The 20,167-nt window shown below is 44.8% G+C and overlaps 1 protein-coding gene across 1 annotated transcript in view; it reads left to right on the forward strand.

Moving 5' to 3' along the window:
- RFX6 (regulatory factor X6) overlaps positions 1–10,836 on the forward strand; it is an 83,406-nt gene extending 72,570 nt beyond the window's left edge. Inside the window, exons 14-15 of the mRNA XM_063919333.1 lie at positions 6,842–6,962; positions 10,635–10,836. Coding sequence (XP_063775403.1) covers positions 6,842–6,962; positions 10,635–10,836 — 323 coding nt within the window. The remainder of the gene's footprint in view (positions 1–6,841; positions 6,963–10,634) is intronic.
- Positions 10,837–20,167: the final 9,331 nt, after the last annotated feature.

Genomic DNA, 20,167 nt, shown 5'->3' on the forward strand with positions numbered 1-20,167 from the left:
TTGCCTTATGATGGGATTATCTACATATATAAGTGCGAAAGCCCTCACTCACTCACTCACTCACTCACTCACTCACTCACTCACTCATCACTAATTCTCTTACTTCCCCATATGTTAGGAAGCTGTAATTTAACATAGGTATTCTTCAGGTGGGAAATAGGAAAACTATATAATTAGAATTTTAATACACCTCCCCTAAGGGGATGAAAAGGGGGTTGACATGACGTAATAACCAATGCATGGCTTGCGTTGCGTGAACGAGAACGCCCAAATGGACAATAAGATCAAAATTTGGATTGTACCTCCAGTATGCAGAATATAATAAACTACAAAAATGTGAAAGCCCTCACTCATTCACTCATCACTAATTCTCTTACTTTCCGATATGTTAGGAAGCTGAAATTTAACATAGCTATTCTTCAGGTGGGAAATAGGAAAACTACATAATTAGAATTTTAATAAACCTACCCTAAGGGGATGAAAAGGGGGTTGACATAATTACGTCATTACCGATGCGTGGCTTGCGTTGCGTGAACGATAACACCCAAACAGACAATCGGTTCAAAATTTAGATTGCACCTCCAGTGTGTAACATAGTAACATAGTAATTGAGGTTGAAAAGAGGCAAAATGCCCATCGTGTTCAACCTGTATTCTGTATTAAGTTGAATTGATTTTACTGTACCTGCTGAAGAATGTTTTTATGACTAGTTAACAACTATAAATCCTGTTACACCTGGATTAACAACATCAATAATTTAAATGTTGAAACCTTGTATATCATTTTCAATCAGAAACTCATCCAATCCTTTTTAAATGCATTTACAGAGTCTACCATTACCACTTTCTTTGGCAAGGAATTCCAAATCCTGATTGCCCTAACGGTAAAGAACCCTTTCCTCCGTTTAGTACGGAATTTTTTTCCTCCAGCCTCAACGAGTGCCCACGGGTCCTAAACAGAGTTCTTTTAATTAATAATTCCTCTGATAACTCTTTGTAGTGCCCCTTTACATATTTGAAGACATTAATAATGTCTCCTCTTAGATGCCTCTTTTCCAGTGTATACATATTCAACCTAGTAAACCTTTCCTCATAATCCAGTCCCTCTAGCCCTTTAATCAATTTAGTAGCTCGCCTTTGATATTTTTTATACAGTGGTGCCCAGAACTGTACACAATATTCCAGGTGCGGACATACCAATGATTTGTACAACGGTAGAATTACATCCTCGTCCCTTGTCTCAATTCCCCGTTTTATGGACGCTAGCACCTTACTTGCCTTCTTTACTGAGCTTTGACATTGTATACAGGGCCGGTTCTTAGTCTTGTGGCGCCCCGGGCAAAATATGGGGGCGTGGCTTCGAATGGGGGCGTGGTCACGACACTGAAAGAAAAAAAATAAATAAAAAAAAAGTATACTTACCATCCCCGTTCCTGATCCAGACCGCTGCAGACCCCCATCCGCCGGCGGCGCCGCTCTTCTCCTCTCTTCGATCTATGGGAGAGACGTTATTACGTCTCTCCCATAGAACAGCATAGACACTAGAGGTCAATTATGACCCCTAGTGTCTGTGCCACTATGCTGTGCGGTGCGCGATGACGTCATCGCGCATCGCACAGCAAAGGTCCTCTACATGAAGGGAAACTAGACCGTAGCGTCTAGTTTCCCTTCATGGAGAGGACCTTTGCTGTGCGGTGCGCGAAGACGTCATCGCGCACCACACAACTAAAGTCCTCTCACTGAAGGGAAACTAGACGCTACACGTCTGGTTCCCTTCAAAGCGGGGGGGGGGGGGGCACAGCAGGGCACTGCGGGGGGCACAGTGGCGGATCTTGCCCTGGTGCGGCGCCCTCCGGATGGTGCCGGCGCCCTCCGGAAGGCGGCTCCCCGGGCAAAAGTACCGCTTGCCCGTGGCAAGAACCGCCACTGATTGTATATGGTTATTAAGCTTATTATCAATGAGTACCCCCAAATCTTTTTCCAACACTGTTACCCCTAGAATTGAATAAACTACAAAAATGGCCATGTAACTTTTTACAGTATCTGCTACCTTCCAGTCCCTCTGAAAGTGGCAGCAGATGGAAGTTTCTCTTCCCTGTAGCCGCACACGCTGTCTACCTGACTGGTCGCATCCAGTGCGACCAGGTCAGATAAAGCGCTTGCCGGTGTGGTCACATCTGATGCGACCAGTGCTGCCATCATAAATTATGGGGCCCGCGACTGACAAAATAGACAGGGCCCCTCACTCCCCCCATAAAAATTCTGCTGCACTGCTTCACTCCTATGTGATGTCATACATTGTGATGTTACATATAGGTGGAGTGTTGCGGACCTACAGGAACCGTTTACAGAGAGCTGATGCGCAGATAAGACTTGTTTTAAGAAGTAATCCTTGTGCATCAGACTGCTGTTGATTCACAGACTGGTGCAGCTCTACAGGTATTGGCAATAGGAGCGAGGGGTGGGCCTCTCTCTCTGTAAGGGCCCGGGACACCAGTCCCCACAGTCCCCCCCCTGATGGCTACCCTGGATGCGACCATGCCAGGCAAGTGTTAAGGGCCTCTTTTCTTCTGGGCTCAGGGACTGGAGAGCTCCTCTTGTGAATCCTCATCATGCCACACATAAGAACATGACATCAGAGGAGGATAAGGGTATCTGGCCTGAGGCCAGCTGACTAGAATTGGGTGTCTGACTTGCTTGCTCATTGATGTGGCTAGGATATATTGGGCCTAATTCATGTTTGCATATAATGGCCGATGTTCACACAATGAAGAGACTATCAGCAGACTGCGCATGTACTATATTGTGATCACAATGCGTATGCTCGTACATGCAAACACATGATCCCTGTGTCACTGCTGCTGTGCCAATCTGCAAAGCCTTAGGCCTACCTTCAACCTTAATGTATCTCGCTTTTACATATAGGCTGCAAATGTGTATGCAACTGCGAATGAGTTTTCGATGGCTTCGGTGGGCTTCTCTTTTCCTTTCTGGGTGGCAGCTTCACTTGCTAACATTAGCAATTCTATAGTCTAGAAACTCGCACTTGCGATTGCATGTTCATAAAAAAAAACATGGATTGGGCCCACTTTCACTGATAGTGAGATTCATCCAAGGTACAGGGTGGCCTGTGAGTCCACTGCCACTGCCTGTACTGCACCTAGAACAGGGAGTTAATGTTTGTGCACAGAGGTGCAGTTGTTGGAGTACAGTGCACTCAGTACCATGTCTCCTTTGTATACATTACACTGGGTGCGCATCCTCTAGTATTTACCCTTTAGTGCTGGAGCATCATGGAGGCAGAGACTGATGACACAGTTCTTCCTGCAGTGGAGAGAGGGAGACAGTTCCTCCTGCAGTGGAGAGAGACAGTTCCTCCTGTAGCATTTGTCGCACTGCCTGAGCGGGACGGAGAGCAGTGGGCAGTGTGTGTTCCTTCCAACAGGAGTCAGCCTGCATGGACATGCAGCCTTCCATCCCATACTGTCAGAGTCACTACCTTACCACAGCCGCATGACGTATAGCGATAAGTACCGCGCTTTCACTGTACCAACCTCATATATATATGAGTGAGTTACTGCTGCTGCAGAACATCTTCCGCATTAACAAGTGTTGACTTTGTATCTTAATAAACCAGCTTTCTGGTTAACTATCAATTGTGTTGATTAACATCATTATCAAACACAGCAACACTCTGCCAACAGGTTATGTGCCCAGCCCTGCGTGTTTGAGTGATAGCCCAGAGCAGAGGTACACAGAACAAAAGTACAACAGATTAATTTAAAGAAACATTTTATTAAAACGCTGAGAAGATGCAGGGCACAGCATGAACTTTGCAAAATTGAAAGGTTCAGAGAACTACACTACATAGGAGTTTGCCATGGAGATGCAGCTTAAGCGGGAAAAATTGTGGAAGGTCACAATAGACCCAGGAGCAGGTCGTAACCCAGATGATGCAGACAGAGCAATCAACACGATAGGCTTAGCTGTGGAGCAGCATGTTTATTCTATAATCAGTGGCAAAGTGTCAGCTAAGGACATGTGGACAGCCCTACAAAAGGTGTATGTGGATAGAGGACTGATGAGAAGGATAAGTTTGAGACGCATGCTATATGGGACAAAATTGAGTGTCTGCAAGGACATGAATGATTACATTGATAAGATATAGTCAATAGCTCAGCAGTTGGCATCTGTGGGGGCACAGGTGGACGAAGATGAAGTGGCAATGGCAATGTTACAAAATCTGATGCAACAATTAGATTTTTTTGGTGGTTGCTTAGGAGTCTAATGATACCAAGCTAACAACAGAAATTGAAAGGGCCAAGCTACTACAGTTCCAAGAATGTATTCCTGTCGAGACCATAGCTGAGGGTTCTCCCTTACTCACAAAAGGGACAAAGTCCAAAGTTCAAGTGTTTTTGTTGTCACAAGTTGGGGCATAAGGCTTCAGATTGTAGGATGAGAAATTGCAGTGGTGTGCAGAAGCAGCATGACAAACCAAACGAGTCAGCACTGAATGTACCAAATATGGCAAATAGTCACAAGAAGGATTGCTGGTACATAGACTCGGGGGCCACTAGGCATTTTAGTTGCAATCAGCATTGGTTCAGTTCTTTAACACCGTGTGAACCCACTACAGTAAAAGGGATTGGAAATAAAGGCCCTCATTCTGAGTTGATCGCTCGCTAGCTGCTTTTAGCAGCAGTGCAAACGCTAAGCCGCCGCCCTCTGGGAGTGTATCTTAGCTTAGCAGAAGTGCAAACGAAAGGTTCGCGGAATTGCTACAAAAAAGATTTTGCATTTTCAGAGTAGCTCGAGGCTTACTCCTAGCTAGCGATCACATCAGATTGTTTAGTCCCTGTTTTAACGTCACAAACACGCCCTGCGTTCGGCCAGCCACTCTCCCATTTCCCCAGGCACGCCTGAGTTTATATCCGACACGCCTGCGTTTTTACACACACTCCCCGAAAACGGCCAGTTACCACCCAGAAACATTCACTTCATGTCAATCACTCTGCGGCCAGCAGTGCGATTGAAAAGTGTCGCTCGACCTTGTGTAAAACTGCATAGTTTTGTGTGAAAGTACATCGCGCCCCATACGCATGCGCAGAAATGCCGCTTTTTCACCTAATCGCCACGCTGCGACCGAAAGCAGCTAGCGAACAACTCGGAATGACCCCCAAAATCCTTACTGCATCACAAGTTGGGACAATCACAGTACGTTTAAGAATTGGAGGAGAAACAGTTGTTACAGATATCCAGAATATATTATTCGTGCCAGATTTGGGAAGTCATCTCATTGCTATAAACTTCCTAGAGAAAAAGGGTTACAGAGTCCAGTTTGCAAAGGGCAAGTGTATGGTGCTACATAAAAGAGGGACTGTAATTGCTTCAGGTGCAACCAACTATGGGGGTCATTCCGAGTTGATCGCTAGCTGAAAATGTTCGCTGTGCTGCGATTAATTAAAAAAACGGCACTTCTGCGCATGCGTATGCGGCGCAGTGCACACGCGCAACGTACTTTCACATTGGCTGATGTATTTTCACACAAGGTCTAGCGAAGCTTTTCAGTCGCAATGGCCGCCGCAGAGTGATTGACATGAAGTGGGCATTTCTGGGTGTCAACTGACCGTTTTCAGGGAGTGTTCAAAAAACACGTGCGTGCCAGGAAAAATGCAGGCGTGGCTGGGTGAACGCAAGGCGTGTTTGTGATGTCAAATCCGGAACGGAATGGTCTGATGTGATCGCAAGCGCTGAGTAGGTCTGAAGCTACTTAGAAACTGCACAATATTTTTTTGTAGCCGTTCTGTGATGCAATCGTTCGCACTTCTGCTAAGCTAAAATACACTCCCAGAAGGCGGCAGCTTAGCGTTTTCACGGCTGCTAAAAACTGCTAGCAAGCGATCAACTCGGAATGACCCCCTATATTTCCTGGACACTGGGGGTAATTCTGAGTTTATTGCAGCAGGAACTTTGTTAGCAACTGGGCAAAACCATGGCCCTCATTCCGAGTTGTTCGCTCGGTAAAAATCTTTGCATCGCAGCGATTTTCCGCTTAATGCGCATGCGCAATGTCCGCACTGCGACTGCGCCAAGTAAATTTGCTATGCACTTAGTAATTTTACTCACGGCTTTTTCATCATTCTGGCGATCGTAATGTGATTGACAGGAAATGGGTGTTACTGGGCGGAAACAGGCCGTTTTATGGGCGTGTGGGAAAAAACGCTACCGTTTCCGGAAAAAACGCAGGAGTGGCCGGAGAAACGGAGGAGTGTCTGGGCGAACGCTGGGAGTGTTTGTGACGTCAAACCAGGAACGACAAGCACTGAACTGATCGCAGATGCCGAGTAAGTCTGAAGCTACTCAGAAACTGCTACGAGGTGTGTAATCGCAATATTGCGAATACATCGTTCGCAATTTTAAGATGCTAAGATTCACTCCCAGTAGGCGGCGGCTTAGCGTGAGCAACTCTGCTAAAATCGCCTTGCGAGCGAACAACTCGGAATGACCTCCAATGTGCACTGCAGGGGAGGCAGATATAACATGTGCAGAGAGAGTTAGATTTGGGTGTGGTGAGTTCAATCTGCAATCTAAATTGCAGTGTAAAAATAAAGCAGCGAGTATTTACCCTGCACAGAAACAAAATAACCCACCCAAATCTAACTCTCTCTGCAAATGTTATATCTGCCCCCCCCCTGCAGTGCACATGGTTTTGCCCAACTGCTAAAAAATTTCCTGCTGCGATCAACTTGGAATTACCCCCACTGAGGAGTGTTCTGCAATGATGGCTACTGATGCAAACCGATCAATGAAACTGTGGCACAAATGTTTGGGTCATCTAGGATATGACAACATCCAGAAACTGCTGGATGGAATGGTAACAGGGATCACTGTGAGTAACGATGAAAGACTTATGTGTGAGAGCTGTATAAAAGGAAAGCAAACTCGCAAAACATTTCCAAAGTCAGTTAGTAGAGCAGAGACACCACTAGCTCTAGTGCACACCGACATATGTGGTCCAATGGAGGTGGAATCAATTAGTGGCTACAAATATTTCATGATTCTCATTGATGACGCCACAAGAATTACATATGTATATTTTATTTAAGAAAAGAGTGACGCTGTCAACAAAATTGTGGAATACAAAAACCTGGTGGAGTCTCAGACAGGTCTCAAATTAAAGGTCTTGAGATCCGACAATGGTGGAGAGTATGACAAGGTGATAGCTGCATTCCTTAAAAAATATGGCATAAAACATCAACTAACAATTGCCTATACACTGGAACAAAATGGCGTGAGTGAACAGGCAAACTGCACAATTGTTGAGAGAACACGGACTATGTTAAGTGACGCGGGCCTGGAAAAAAAGATTTTGGGAAGAAGCAGTATCTACTGCAGTATACCTAAAAAATCATACACCTACAGATGGAGCCTACATTATTCACGCTCCATGTGTGACTAGGCGCGCCTGCCTGGGTGCACCTAGTCACTGTGAGAATCTCCGTCTGGACGCGCACGCGCACCCGGACGGAAACGCTTCCCATTCACTTAAATGGAGAGTGTCTCCGTCCGGATGGGCGCGATCGCCCAGACAGAGATGTTTACAATAGGAAGCGGATCATGCACTCCCAGTGGGACTAGGCAGATGGATCGCCTAGTCATGCCGAGAGTGCACGCCTGTGCCTCAGGGAGCCAAGATAAGGAAGGCTCCATCTGTACAGTAGCTGTAAAAGGTAAAACACCGCTGGGGGCGTGGTCCAATAAAACGCCAAGTGTCAGTCATCTTCGTGTCTTCGGGAGCAAAGCTTTTGCTTATACCTAAGGAGAAAAGGAGAAAGTTAGATCCAAAATCCATAGAATGTATTATGCTCGGATACTGTGAACAAGGACGGTGTTAGGGTGTTCGGCGCCCCCCTGCAAACGATAAATTTGCACCCTCCTACAAAAAAGTCCTCGTAACATGTCTCTTTACAATGTTTCATATTCTGAAATGTAACATGCAGTATTTTGTAAAATGAATGATAAGGGGTTCAGTAATGTGTGCATGGTGAACTGCTGTGGCATTACTTATCATAGAATAATGACCCCCGGCTCTCCCCCACATGCTGTGTGGCAGCTCCCCCTACCAAATTCTCAGTTTCTATGTAAGGAGGCAGCTGCTGCAAACACTACCTGAGCGCCTCAACTTTAAAAAATAAAATAAAAAATAGGTTAGCTGCATGATAAATCAGTGACCAGGGGGGGTTTCTAGGTACTTGGAAACCCCCCTGCGTGCACGTATGCCACACCCTACACTGGTCAGAAGACCAACTCTGGGATCCCAACATTGATCACAATGCCACAACTGGAATCTCCACTGTCAGCATCCCGATCGTATGTATGCCGGGGCGGGTAAGGGTAAGGCTGTGGGGGGCGGGGGGGGGGGGGGGGTAGATGCTAGGTTTAGGATGCGGGTACAGTAGGATTAAGGTTAGGCTGTGGAGGGGGAGGAGGTTATGGTTGGGCTGCAGGCAGGGTGGGTTAGGGTTAGGCACCCCTGTGGGGGGGGGCAGTTGCGGTTAGGGGAGGGAGGGTACGGGAACGAGGATTAGGCACAAAGGAGGGAAGTTAGGGTGAGGCTGCGAAAAGGGAGGGTTAGGAGGGTGGGGAGAGGGGAGAAAACCCCTTACACCTGTTGGTCTTTTCTGCAGTGGGATCCCGGCATCAATATTGGATCGCATACTGATTCCGTCCCAACGTCTCAGCAGCTGCCACACTGATACCTATATATGCATACATATCGTACTGACACATATATAGAAATACATATCTCATACATATAATAGAGATAATTATATACTACAAAGAGCACACTAACACATATATAGACATCAAATTCACAATGACACCTATATGCAGTACATCACATCATTCTACTATCATTACATGGGGGGGACACATTCAGCATCACACTGCTTATTCAATAAATCATAATCATAATACTCACACACTGGGTGACAGGCGGCCACTCAGCTCCACGGTAGTCACCGCCGGCACCTGGCATCCACGACCACTCCTCTCCGGGCCTCACACTACAGGGACCGCACCAGTGTGAAGTGGTGTACTGTGCACAGGCAGGGACAGCATCAACGTCTGATGGCAGGCACAGCGGCACCGTACAGCGCACACACACAATAATCCATGGCCTGCCCACAACACTCCCCCATCATCACAGTGGGCAGACAGCTTTTCACAGGCAGAGCCCACACACACTCAGTCTTTCCACAGTCTAGCTGTCAGATATGCAGCAGCTTGGTGCACCCATGTAGCTGCGCCCCCTCTGTCCATGTGGCCCCACCCCCTTTTCTTACGATCAGTCACTCACTGCCACATGCCAGCCGCTGTCACAGGATGGGGAGAGGAAGCCTCAAGCTGCCAGCGCCACTGCCTCTCATAGTACGGGTGGAGACTGAGGAGGACGGGAGGAAGCTGACGAGGAAGGAGGACGCTGACGGAGGTGGCTGGTGACGAAAGCACAGTGTCAATTTTCACAGACGACACTAAACTGTGTCGAGCAATTAATTCAGACAAGGATGTTGAGTCTCTGCGGAATGATTTATCCAGACTGGAGGTCTGGGCAGACAAATGGGGAATGAGTTTCAATATAGAAAAATGTAAAGTTATGCACTTTGGGACTAAGAATAATTGGGCAGCCTTTAAATTAAGTGGGGAAAATGTAGGGATAACCTTAGTTGAAAAGGATTTGGGTGTGCTCATCGATAATAGACTTAGTAGCAGTACGCAATGTCAAAATGCAGCAACAAAAGCAAATAAGGTGTTAGCATGCATAAAACGGGGAATGGAGACATGGGATGAGAGTGTAATCCTGCCACTGTATAAATCATTGGTGCGGCCGCACCTGGAATATTGTGTACAGTTCTGGGCACCAAAGTATAAAAAAGATATTTTGGAACTCGATAGGGTTCAGAGGAGAGCCACCAAACTGGTTAAGGGGTTAGAGGCACTGAATTATGAGGAAAGACTAACAAGGTTAGATATATTTACACTGGAAATGAGGAGGCTGAGAGGGGACATTATTAACATTTATAAATACATTAAGGGACAATACATGGACTTATCAGATGATCTGTTTATCAAAAAAACGCTACACAGGACACCCCCTGCGGTTAGAAGAAAAAAATTTCATACACAACGGAGGAAAGGGTTCTTCACAGTAAGAACAATAAAGATCTGGAATTCCCTACCAGAGATGGTAGTAATGGTGGACTCACTAAATAAGTTCAAAAATTGATTAGATAAATTCCTAACTGATAGAAATATCCAAGGCTACAGCATCTAAGTGATTTATCATTTAAAATACAGGTTGAACTCGATGGACATCTTGTCTTTTTTTTACCTCACTAACTATGTAACTATGCAACTATGTAACTATGTAACAGTGACAGGCACAGCAGTTGGCAGCAGCAGGGGGCCCAGGTGCTGCAGTGGTTATGCAGAGCAGGCAGAGCGCCTCTCCACCCTGGCACCTACCTGCTCTGCATACCTTTGCTGAGCGGGTAGCGCCAGGCCTGACTGTGAAGAAAGCAAAGGATACAGACTTTGGGATATTACAAACAAATATCTTCTTAAATCCAGAGATGTAGTGTTCCATGAAATAGCGCCACTAACTGGGGCAGTGGAGCAAGAAGAAAAACAACATGGATGTACAAGAACGGAAAATGTGTCTGAAACTGAGAATGTCAATGTAGACATCCAATCAGGAAACAGGAGTTCCATGAGGAGCAACAAAGGTGTTCCAGCCAAGAAATACAGTGAGGAATATGCAAACATACAGTAGCTTACTGTGAACCCCAAAACATACAGGAATCAAAGTCAAGCAGTGATTGGACAGTGTGGAAGTCAGCAATTGATACAGAGCTGTCAGCACTGGATGCTAACAGTACATGGACTGTAGTTGATAGGCCAAGCAACCGTAAATGATCTAGAACAAGTGGGTCTTTTGCAAGAAGTTAAATGCAGACGGGACAATTGCTCATTACAATGCCCGCCTTGTTGCCAAGGGATATACCCAAAGGTCCGGAATCGATTACATAGATGATCTACTACTGGCAGGCCAAGAGAAACACATCACTCACGTAAAACACCAGCTAAAGCAAAGGTACAAGTTAAAGGATCTAGGCCCTGCAAATCATTTGTTAGGCATGAGGACTATACAAAATCTAAAGGAAGGGACTGTTACAATTGATCAACAGACATATATTGAGGTAATACTTTCCAAGTATGGAATGTCTGACGCAAAACCAGTAAGCACTCCCATTGACAAAAGTATAAAAATGGTAAAGGCCATGTCACCAAGCAGCCAGGAAGAGATAGAGGAAATTAAAGAGATTCCTTATCAGAATGGTGTTAGAAGCTTAATGTATGCAAGTAATGGGACTCGTCCTGACATCACACATGCAGTAAGTTGGGCAAGTCGGTTTGCAATCAATCCTGGGAGGCAACACTGGATTGCAGTCAAAAGAATTTTAAGATACCTTAAAGGTACAAGTTCACTATAGTTGGGATTTACAAAGTCTAAAGATCTCAGCTTAAAAGTTTTCTTTGATGTCGACTGGGAATCAGATGAGGACGACCGTCGTTCCTACACAGGGTATCTGTTTGTATTGGCAGGCGCAGCCGTCAGCTGGGCGAACAGGAAGCAACCCACAGTTACCCTTTCTACTACAGAAGCAGAGTATATGGGACTTACATAAACATCAAAGGAAGCACTATGGATAAAGGAGACATTGTGTGAATTAGGTCTTCTTTGTCACAGTGAGACCATCAACATTGCATATGAAAACAAAAGAGTAATAGATTTGCCTTCTAGCACCAAGCATTATGGACGGTCTAAGCATATTGCCATAAGACATCACTTCATTCATGAATTAGTGGGGAATAAGTCCATCAATGTGGAATATGTGGCAAGTGAGGACAATGTTGCCGACATGTTAACAAAGGGACTGTCATCACACCTGCTAAATGTGTTTTGAAAGAATGTGGACTAGAATATATATGATGTTGATTTGTTCTTACCGTATGACTTTATTGAAAAGTTTGATAAAATGTCACGTACTTTTATATGTGACCGGAGATAGTCCTGAGCAATGGGGGTGTTGGAGTGTAGTGCACTCAGTACCTTGTCTCCTGTGTATACATTACACTGGGTGCGCAACCTCTAGTGTTTAACCTCTAGTGCTGAAGCATCAGGGAGCCGGAGACTGATGACACAGTTACTCCTGCAGTGGAGAGACAGAGAGAGACAGTTCCTCCTGTAGCGTGTGTCGCACTACCTGAGTGGGACGGAGAGCAGTGGGTGGTGTGTGTTCCTTCAAACAGAAGTCAGCCTGCATGGACATGCAGCCTTCCATCCCATACTGTCAGAGTCACTACCTTACCACAGCTGCATGACATTTAGAGATAAGTACTGCGCTTTCACGGTACCAGCCTGTTATATATATGAATGAGCTAGTGCTGCTGCAGAACATCTTCCGCATTAACAAGTGTTGTCTTTGTATGTTAATAAACCAGCGTTCTGGTTAACTATCAATTGTGTGGATTGACATCACTATCAAACACCACAACTCTCTACCAATAGTAGTGTGGAGCAGGGCCGGCCCGACCAATGTATGCAGCTGCATAAAGTGCAAGAATGAAGAGGGAACTGCTGCAATCAGTGACACTCACTTTGAACATCGCTGCCTGCCCTGGGCTCTTACAGACTCCTTTGACCAGCGCACAGCTGTGCCATTGTGCCCCCTGGGAAACTTCTCTGACTCTGGCAACCCTAAGCACACAGCAGCAGGTATCAGCCAGGAATGTGTTGTGGTAATTGGCGGAGTGGCTCTGTTTTTTGTCCCTGCCAGCCCTCGGTGGGGGAGATGGGAGGAAGCATGGCTGAGGCTGCAGATGGGCTGAGAGGTGGATATGGAGGAGTGTCATTCAACAACCCCTGCTCAGATTTTTGAGTAGTCAGATTCAGTGCCCAATTATACCCTGTGGAGCCCCTAGGCAGTCAAAATCTCGGGGCCCCCATTGCAAATTATCACCTAAAACATTTTTCATTTTATCTACCAACAGTCTATATGATCTGGAAACTGTAATGTGAATCTGATGTCTATGGTTTATGTAGAGTCTTTAATGTAAAGTTTTTGTTTCTTTGAGTTGATTCATTGTTTCTATCTTTTGGAAACAATTTAAGAAAGCTTGATTGTCATTTTCTTTTAAGATCAAATCAATATTATTTTGATTCGTTGTTGCAGAGCCACTAAAAGGCTCGAGGCTCATAGGCCACTGCCTACTCTGCCTATTTGGTAATTCGGCACTGGTACGATTACTGACCTCTCAACCGTCCCCTAATGCCAGGGAGCAGGGAGAGGGAGAAGTATCCGGTAACAAGAGGGAGCTACCCTATTGTATGACAGAAATGGTAAGGTATGTGCCTTTGCTTGGCTACCAGCTCCCACGGTACAATCTGTGTGTGTCAGTGTGTCCATATGCAATCTGTGTAACGCAAGGGCGGGCAACATGTAATGTTTATAAGGAGCTCTAACATGGCATAATGTGTATAATGGGCTCTACTGTGGTGTAACATGTATAAGCAGCTCTACTGTGGTGTAAGGTGTATAAGAGGTTCTGTTGTGTAGTGTAATGTGAATAATAGAAACTACTGCATGGTGTGGTGTAATGTGAATTTGTACTATTATGTGGCCACTCAGCTTCAACATGAAGCCACACCTCTATATATTCTACTAAGGGGCATCAAAACACATATTCACTTTAAAAAAAAATAGGCTTGGGCCGGCTCTGGAGTGGAGCCATGGTGCCCAAAGTACAACTACTCTACAGTGCTCCTCCCCAACCTGTACTGGATTTTGCTTAAGTCAATTCAATGGTGTCACAGAATGGGAGGAGAGGTGCCCCCCTTCAGAGCAGGAGTCCAGCGGCAGATGACTCCGTTGCCTCCCAGAGTTCTGCCTCTGCGCAGAGTGCATGCGCTAAGTTGGGGGTAATTCCAAGTTGATCGCAGCAGGAAATTTTTTAGCAGTTGGGCAAAACCATGTGCACTGCAGGTGCAGAGAGAGTTAGATGTGGGTGGGTTATTTTATTTCTGTGCAGGGTAAATACTGGCTGTTTTATTTTTACACTGCAAATTAGATTGCAGATTGAACACACCACACCCAAATCTAACTCTCTCTGCACATGTTATATCTGCCTCCCCTGCAGTGCACATGGTTTTGCCCAGTTGCTAACAGAATTCCTGCTGCGATCAACTTGGAATTACCCCCTAAGTTAGTTTACACAAAACTTAGTAGATTTGCTGGTGTTCGAACGATGATTTTCAGACGCACTGCTGATCGGTGAATGATTGACAGGAAAGGGGCGTTTCTGGGTGGTAACTGAGCGTTTTCTGGGAGTGTGCTAAAAAAACGCAGGCGTGTCAGGGAAAAACACGGGAGTGTCTGGAGAAACAGGGAAGTGGCTGCCCGAACGCAGGGCGTGTTTGTGACGTCAAACCAGGAACTAAACGGACTGAGCTGATCGCAATCTTGGAGTAGATCTGGAGCTACTCAGAAACTGCAAGAAAATAATTAGTAGCAATTCTGCTAATCTTTCGTTCGCTATTCTGCTATGCTAAGATACACTCCCAGAGGGCGGTGGCCTAGTGTTTGCAATGCTGCTAAAAGCAGCTAGCGAGCGAACAACTCGGAATGAGGGCCTTTATGCAGTAAAATACCAATACCATACAGTATTCTAATTTCTAACCCTAGTACTTGCGCTGCTGTAGATCACTGAGGGAAAACCATACATAAGCAATTTATCTTTTCATTAAAGATGAAAACAATCCCAGTTGTGACAGAATTCAACATACAGTCCACATAAATACATAAAACAAAGACCTATATGATCAAGGGGGTGTGATACAATTTACCGGTGATCAGGAAGCCAGCAGTCACATGACCGACACCGGCATCTCGATAATTAGTATGCTGACAGTGGATGGGGTAAATTTTTTACCTTTTACACCTCTCCTGCCTCCTAATCCTAACCCACCTCGGGTGGGTGCTAGGGCTACCACCCCCCCTCTAGTGCCTAACCCTTACCCCCTCTTCCCCCTCCCCGGGCCCTAACCCTAACAGTCGCCCCGATACTTACCTTTGGATGTCGGCAGTCATGGTTCCCGTGCCGGGACTGAGTTGTGACGGGATCCAGGTATCAGTCGCATGACAGCCTGAGTCCCGAGCAAGGGGTGCCTTTAAAACCAGAGAGGTGGAAAACAATATAGTTATAGAAGAGCAAATGAATTTATTCACCGAATCACAGACAGAATGACTCATCTGTTTTCATGCTTTTAGTGTGGCTGATGTTAAACAGCTCAGGCTGCACCCACAGTTGTCAGTGTGTTTCACTCTAAAGTCATGTGACTCGCACCACGGTGATCTGGCTGGTGGTGTCAACAATACAGATGACGCAGTACACCACAATCTGTACTGAGAGCATCTGCTGCAGGTTTTTCCGTCCACACTTAGGGGCTACTCAGGGGGTAATTCAGAGCTGATTGTAGCAGCAAATTTGTTAGCAGTTGGGCAAATCCAAGTGCACCGCAGGTGTGGTAGATATAACATTTGCAGAGAGAGTTATATTTGGATGGGTTACTTTGTTTCTGTGCAGAGTAAATACTGGCTGCTTTATTTTTACACTGCAATTTAGATTTCAGTTTGAACACACCCCATCCAAATATAACTCTCTCTGCACGTTGTATCTGCCACACCTACAGTGCACATGGGCCCTCATTCCGACCCGATCGCACGCTGCACTTCCTCGCAGCGGTGCGATCGGGTCTGGAATGCGCACGTGTGGCGTGCGCATTGTGCATGTGTGGCATTGTCTGGCGACAGCTGTCACCGGGCAAGGACGCTGACATTGGAGAAAGCTGTCGCAGTGGCGACCGCAGGAAGATTGACTGCAGGAAGGCGTTTCGGGGCGTCAACTGACCATTGGAGGCTGTTTTCGGGGAGTGGTAAGAAAAACGCAGGCGTGTCCAGGCGAACGGAGGGTGGATGTCTGACGTCAAAGCTGAGCCCATCATCGCTGGATCCGTCGCACAGGGTAAGTATGTCCAGGGCTGGTCTTGATCTTGATTTGTGAGAAACTTTTTTAGTATAGCAGGGCTGCACAAGCGATCATAGCCCTGCTATGCTAAAATACACTCCCCCATAGGCGGAGATTAGTTGATCGCACCAGCAGCAAAAGTTGCTTGGTGTAATCACCTCTGAATGACTCCCATGGTTTTGCCCAAATGCTAACAAATTTGCTGCTATGATCAGGTTTGACTTACTCCTCATGTCTCTGGGTGTCTAACCTCACAACTTAGCCCTCTGTAAAATGAGAAATGGGAAAAAAGACTCAACTCAGTTATGTCCAATTCTGAGTGATGTCCTGTATATTTATTACAAAAGTAAAATAAAACAGCATTAATATGGAGAGTTGTCAGTTAAACTGAGCAATTTGTCATGGTCGTTTGCTAGAGTATATAACTAACAATTTCCAGCACAGTGCACAAATAATTATGGTGGTATAAACTTGCCAATGGACCCCTTGCAAGTTATAATAAATGCTTTTCATAACCCAATAAAATTGTTTTCATGGCACTTTGCTTAATATATACCTTGCAGTCTTTCAAAGTTTTAACAGCGAAGTCTGGAATTAGTGGGCTGGTCGGTATCAGACTGGGGCATGAAGGGCCTCCCGGGGAATGCAGTGGTAGAGGCTCATATTTAGAGGTGTGGCCAGCCTCCAGAGGGGGTGTGGTCAGCCACCACAGAAGCTTGGCTAACCATTAGAGAGTGCATCTCTGGGCCCTTTGATAAATATATACAGTAAATACTGCAAGTGCATGCACGATAATATACCAGATAAATAACAGCAATGCACTGTATACACCATAGTCTTGTGCAGTATAAGGTAACATATGTATAATGTATTATTCAAGTGCAAAGTCTGGAACCTGATCCCTAGAGGAAGAGGTGTGTGTCATCGCCTCCCCCCCCCCCCCCCCCCCCCGAAAGCATTGGGGCCCACCGGGGTTTTCCTCTGTTCCCCTGTGAGCCTGTTTAACCCTGGGAATGGGAACTTATTCATTTAGGTCAGTGGGTCCCAAACTGGATGCCATGGGGCACTTGCAAAGGTCAATTTGACAGGCAAAAACAGTGCTGGTGGCTGGCAATCATAGGCGTAGGAAAAGTAGGTGCAGGGGGTGCTGCTGCTGCAGGACTGGGGCCACCTTGGGGCCTGGCTCTCCCCCTGCACCTACTTAGGCCTTCTGCCTGCCCCACTGACCTCACCTGCTGACCCCTTTGGCTTCTCCTCTTTTAGCAGTATACTGCTGCTACAGGCCCATCTGCTGTCGGTGTCACTGCTGGCTCTGTCTCTCCTCACTGATGGTGGGAGGAGGCTTGGCATTGCTCAGCCCAGCTCCTCTCAGCATCAGTGAGGATGGAGAGATGGGGCCAACAAGGATACTGACAGCAGATTTGCCTGCAGCAGCAGCAGCAGCACACTGCTAAAAGAGGAGAGGTCACTGGGTAACCCAACACAAAGTAGCGCTGTGGTGGTTTGTGTGGGGTTTGGGGGCTGTGATGCGATATGGTGTGGTGCTGGCGTGGGGACAGGGTTGGAGTGCAGTGAATTGTGGTGTGAGAGGGGGACCTGAAAAGATTGCTATGGGGCCCCATTAGGCATAGCTATGCCCCTGGTGGCAATAATAAAATATGTGCCCATACAGAAGTGCAACCCTATCCACCATCACTTACTTTAATCTAAGGATAATACATAAGCACAATTTACTTAATGTAATCAGTTTACTGAATTTCTCAGTAAGAAACTGTTGGCCCAGCGGTGCTGTGAAAAAAATCCAGACATTTTAGAGCACTGTGATTCAAGAAAGTTTGGGAACCACTGATATGAATTAGGCTGTGATATCTTGTATGATCATTTCTGCTCAGTTTGTTATAGTTTAATCACATTACTGTAGATCTAATTGCAATTACCCTGCTGGGTTAAGATTTTTGATTAGTAAAATGGTGAACTGAATGCATCCTAGGTATTACTTGCGTATTTATATGTATAAAAAAATCAGTTAGTCACAATACAGTACCATTCAAATAAACATTATTACAGTATAATAATAAAAATAACTCTTCAATGCATTCAGAAATTAAAAACCTCTACTTTATTCTGCAGCTTCAAACATACAGAGTGCATCATCTGCCTCCACCTCTCAATGCATGTATACAACGTCTGGACAATTCACTTCACAGGAAGATATGGATTCTCATGTGCAGTCCACTGATGCCAGGGAGATGGTCTCCTCCTTGCCTCCAATCAATACAGTCTTTATGGGAGGAGCCTCTGGTAATACTTGAGACGGCACTGCTAAAATAGCAATCACACTGTGTAATAAAGCTCAGTTTTTCGGATGATTTAAAGACCATTAAAATAGAACATCGTTGAGTGAAAACACATTAAAATATGATAAAAAAATCTTTGACTGAATTGGTAAACATTCCAAAACGTTCAGGAAAATAATGCTACTAATTTTTGATAAAAAAATGTAGAGGTCCGAGACATGTAATTTCCAAATGTGTGCAAGTTAGCCATCTATTAATAACACAGTATATTGGTATAAAATTTACACATGCGTAAAAAGTGCACCTGGCAATATTCAAAAATACTCTTACCACGTTATTACCTTATTACATTGTTCTAAAATCATAAACAAGTACGCCAAGTAAAAGGGATTATTCACTCATGACAATGAATTGTTTTCTTGTTGTAATAAAGGTCAATATGTGATGTTGCCATCCATTTATATTTGCACAAATACTGTATGTCTTATTATCCAGCTTACACAACTTTTTCTGTTTTCATCCTAACTGCTTGGTTTAGTGTCTTTTTTCTTACATTGTGGTAGTGACAAGACATGTGGACTGCTTTCATTACATGTGTCACTTTTGTATGTACTGTAGAAATGTTTTTATTACATTGTCAGAATGGGTTAGAACTATGCTTATCCATATTGGTTTTTATTTGTACTGTAGCTTTCTAACCAGACACATTCATGGATCTGGCCCGCACAAGAACTTACCAGTCTGCTCAACCCCTTCCAGCAAAAGATGCCAAAAGTTGCACTTCAGACACTCACATCTAGGCATCTATTCATGAAGCAGTGTAAAGAGTGGAGAAGTGAGCCTGTGGAGAAGTTGCCCATGGCAACCAATCAGCTGCTCCGTACAACTGTTTAGTATGCAAATTATAAATATTACATCATTGGTTGCCATAGGCAATTTCTCCACCGGCTCACTTCTCCACCCTTTTCACTGCTTCATGAATAGACCCCTTAGAAACTGTTACAATTTTGTACATAACCCAAACATCAGGAATTTTTCATAGCAGTGAAAAGTGTGCAGAAGTGAACCAGTGTAGAAGTTGCCCATGGCAACCAATCAGCATTGAAGTAACATTTATAATTTGCATACTATAAAATTAGACAGAGCAGATGATTGGTTGCCACGGACAACTTCTCCACTGGCTCACTTCTCGACACTTTTCACTGCTTCATGAATAGACCCTTAGTTCCTGTAGCTAATCTGTATCTGGTGTCACATCTCATACTGACCAGATCCTGTGCAATACTGGCCATTAGTTAATCAGAAGGCATATTTCACTAAAGTTTATATGTAATTACAGTAATATGCCACAGATATTAATTTAGATATACTGTAAAAGTTGATACCATAGTGTACTGTTCTGTATCTGCCATGTTCATCCTTTAAAATTACATATTACTTCTAAGAATTATTTAAATGTTTGATTATTCGTGTATATATTAAATGTGTATATGTCTGTCTATTTGTAAAAAAAAATGTGTATATTTAAATATATGTATTGTATAGTTCCTATTTATTATTACTAAAGAGTGTCTGTTTACTAGAATTTGTTTGACACAGTCATGATATGTTTTCTACCTCCAGAGGAATTGTTTACAAGGTTTAATTTACCTATCAATAAATTTCCAGCATTACTTATTTTCATTAAAATGTCTCCTTTCTACTTTAAAAGGTTGTATG

Source organism: Pseudophryne corroboree, chromosome 4, assembly GCF_028390025.1.
Source record: "Pseudophryne corroboree isolate aPseCor3 chromosome 4, aPseCor3.hap2, whole genome shotgun sequence".
NCBI classification, from domain to species: domain Eukaryota; kingdom Metazoa; phylum Chordata; class Amphibia; order Anura; family Myobatrachidae; genus Pseudophryne; species Pseudophryne corroboree.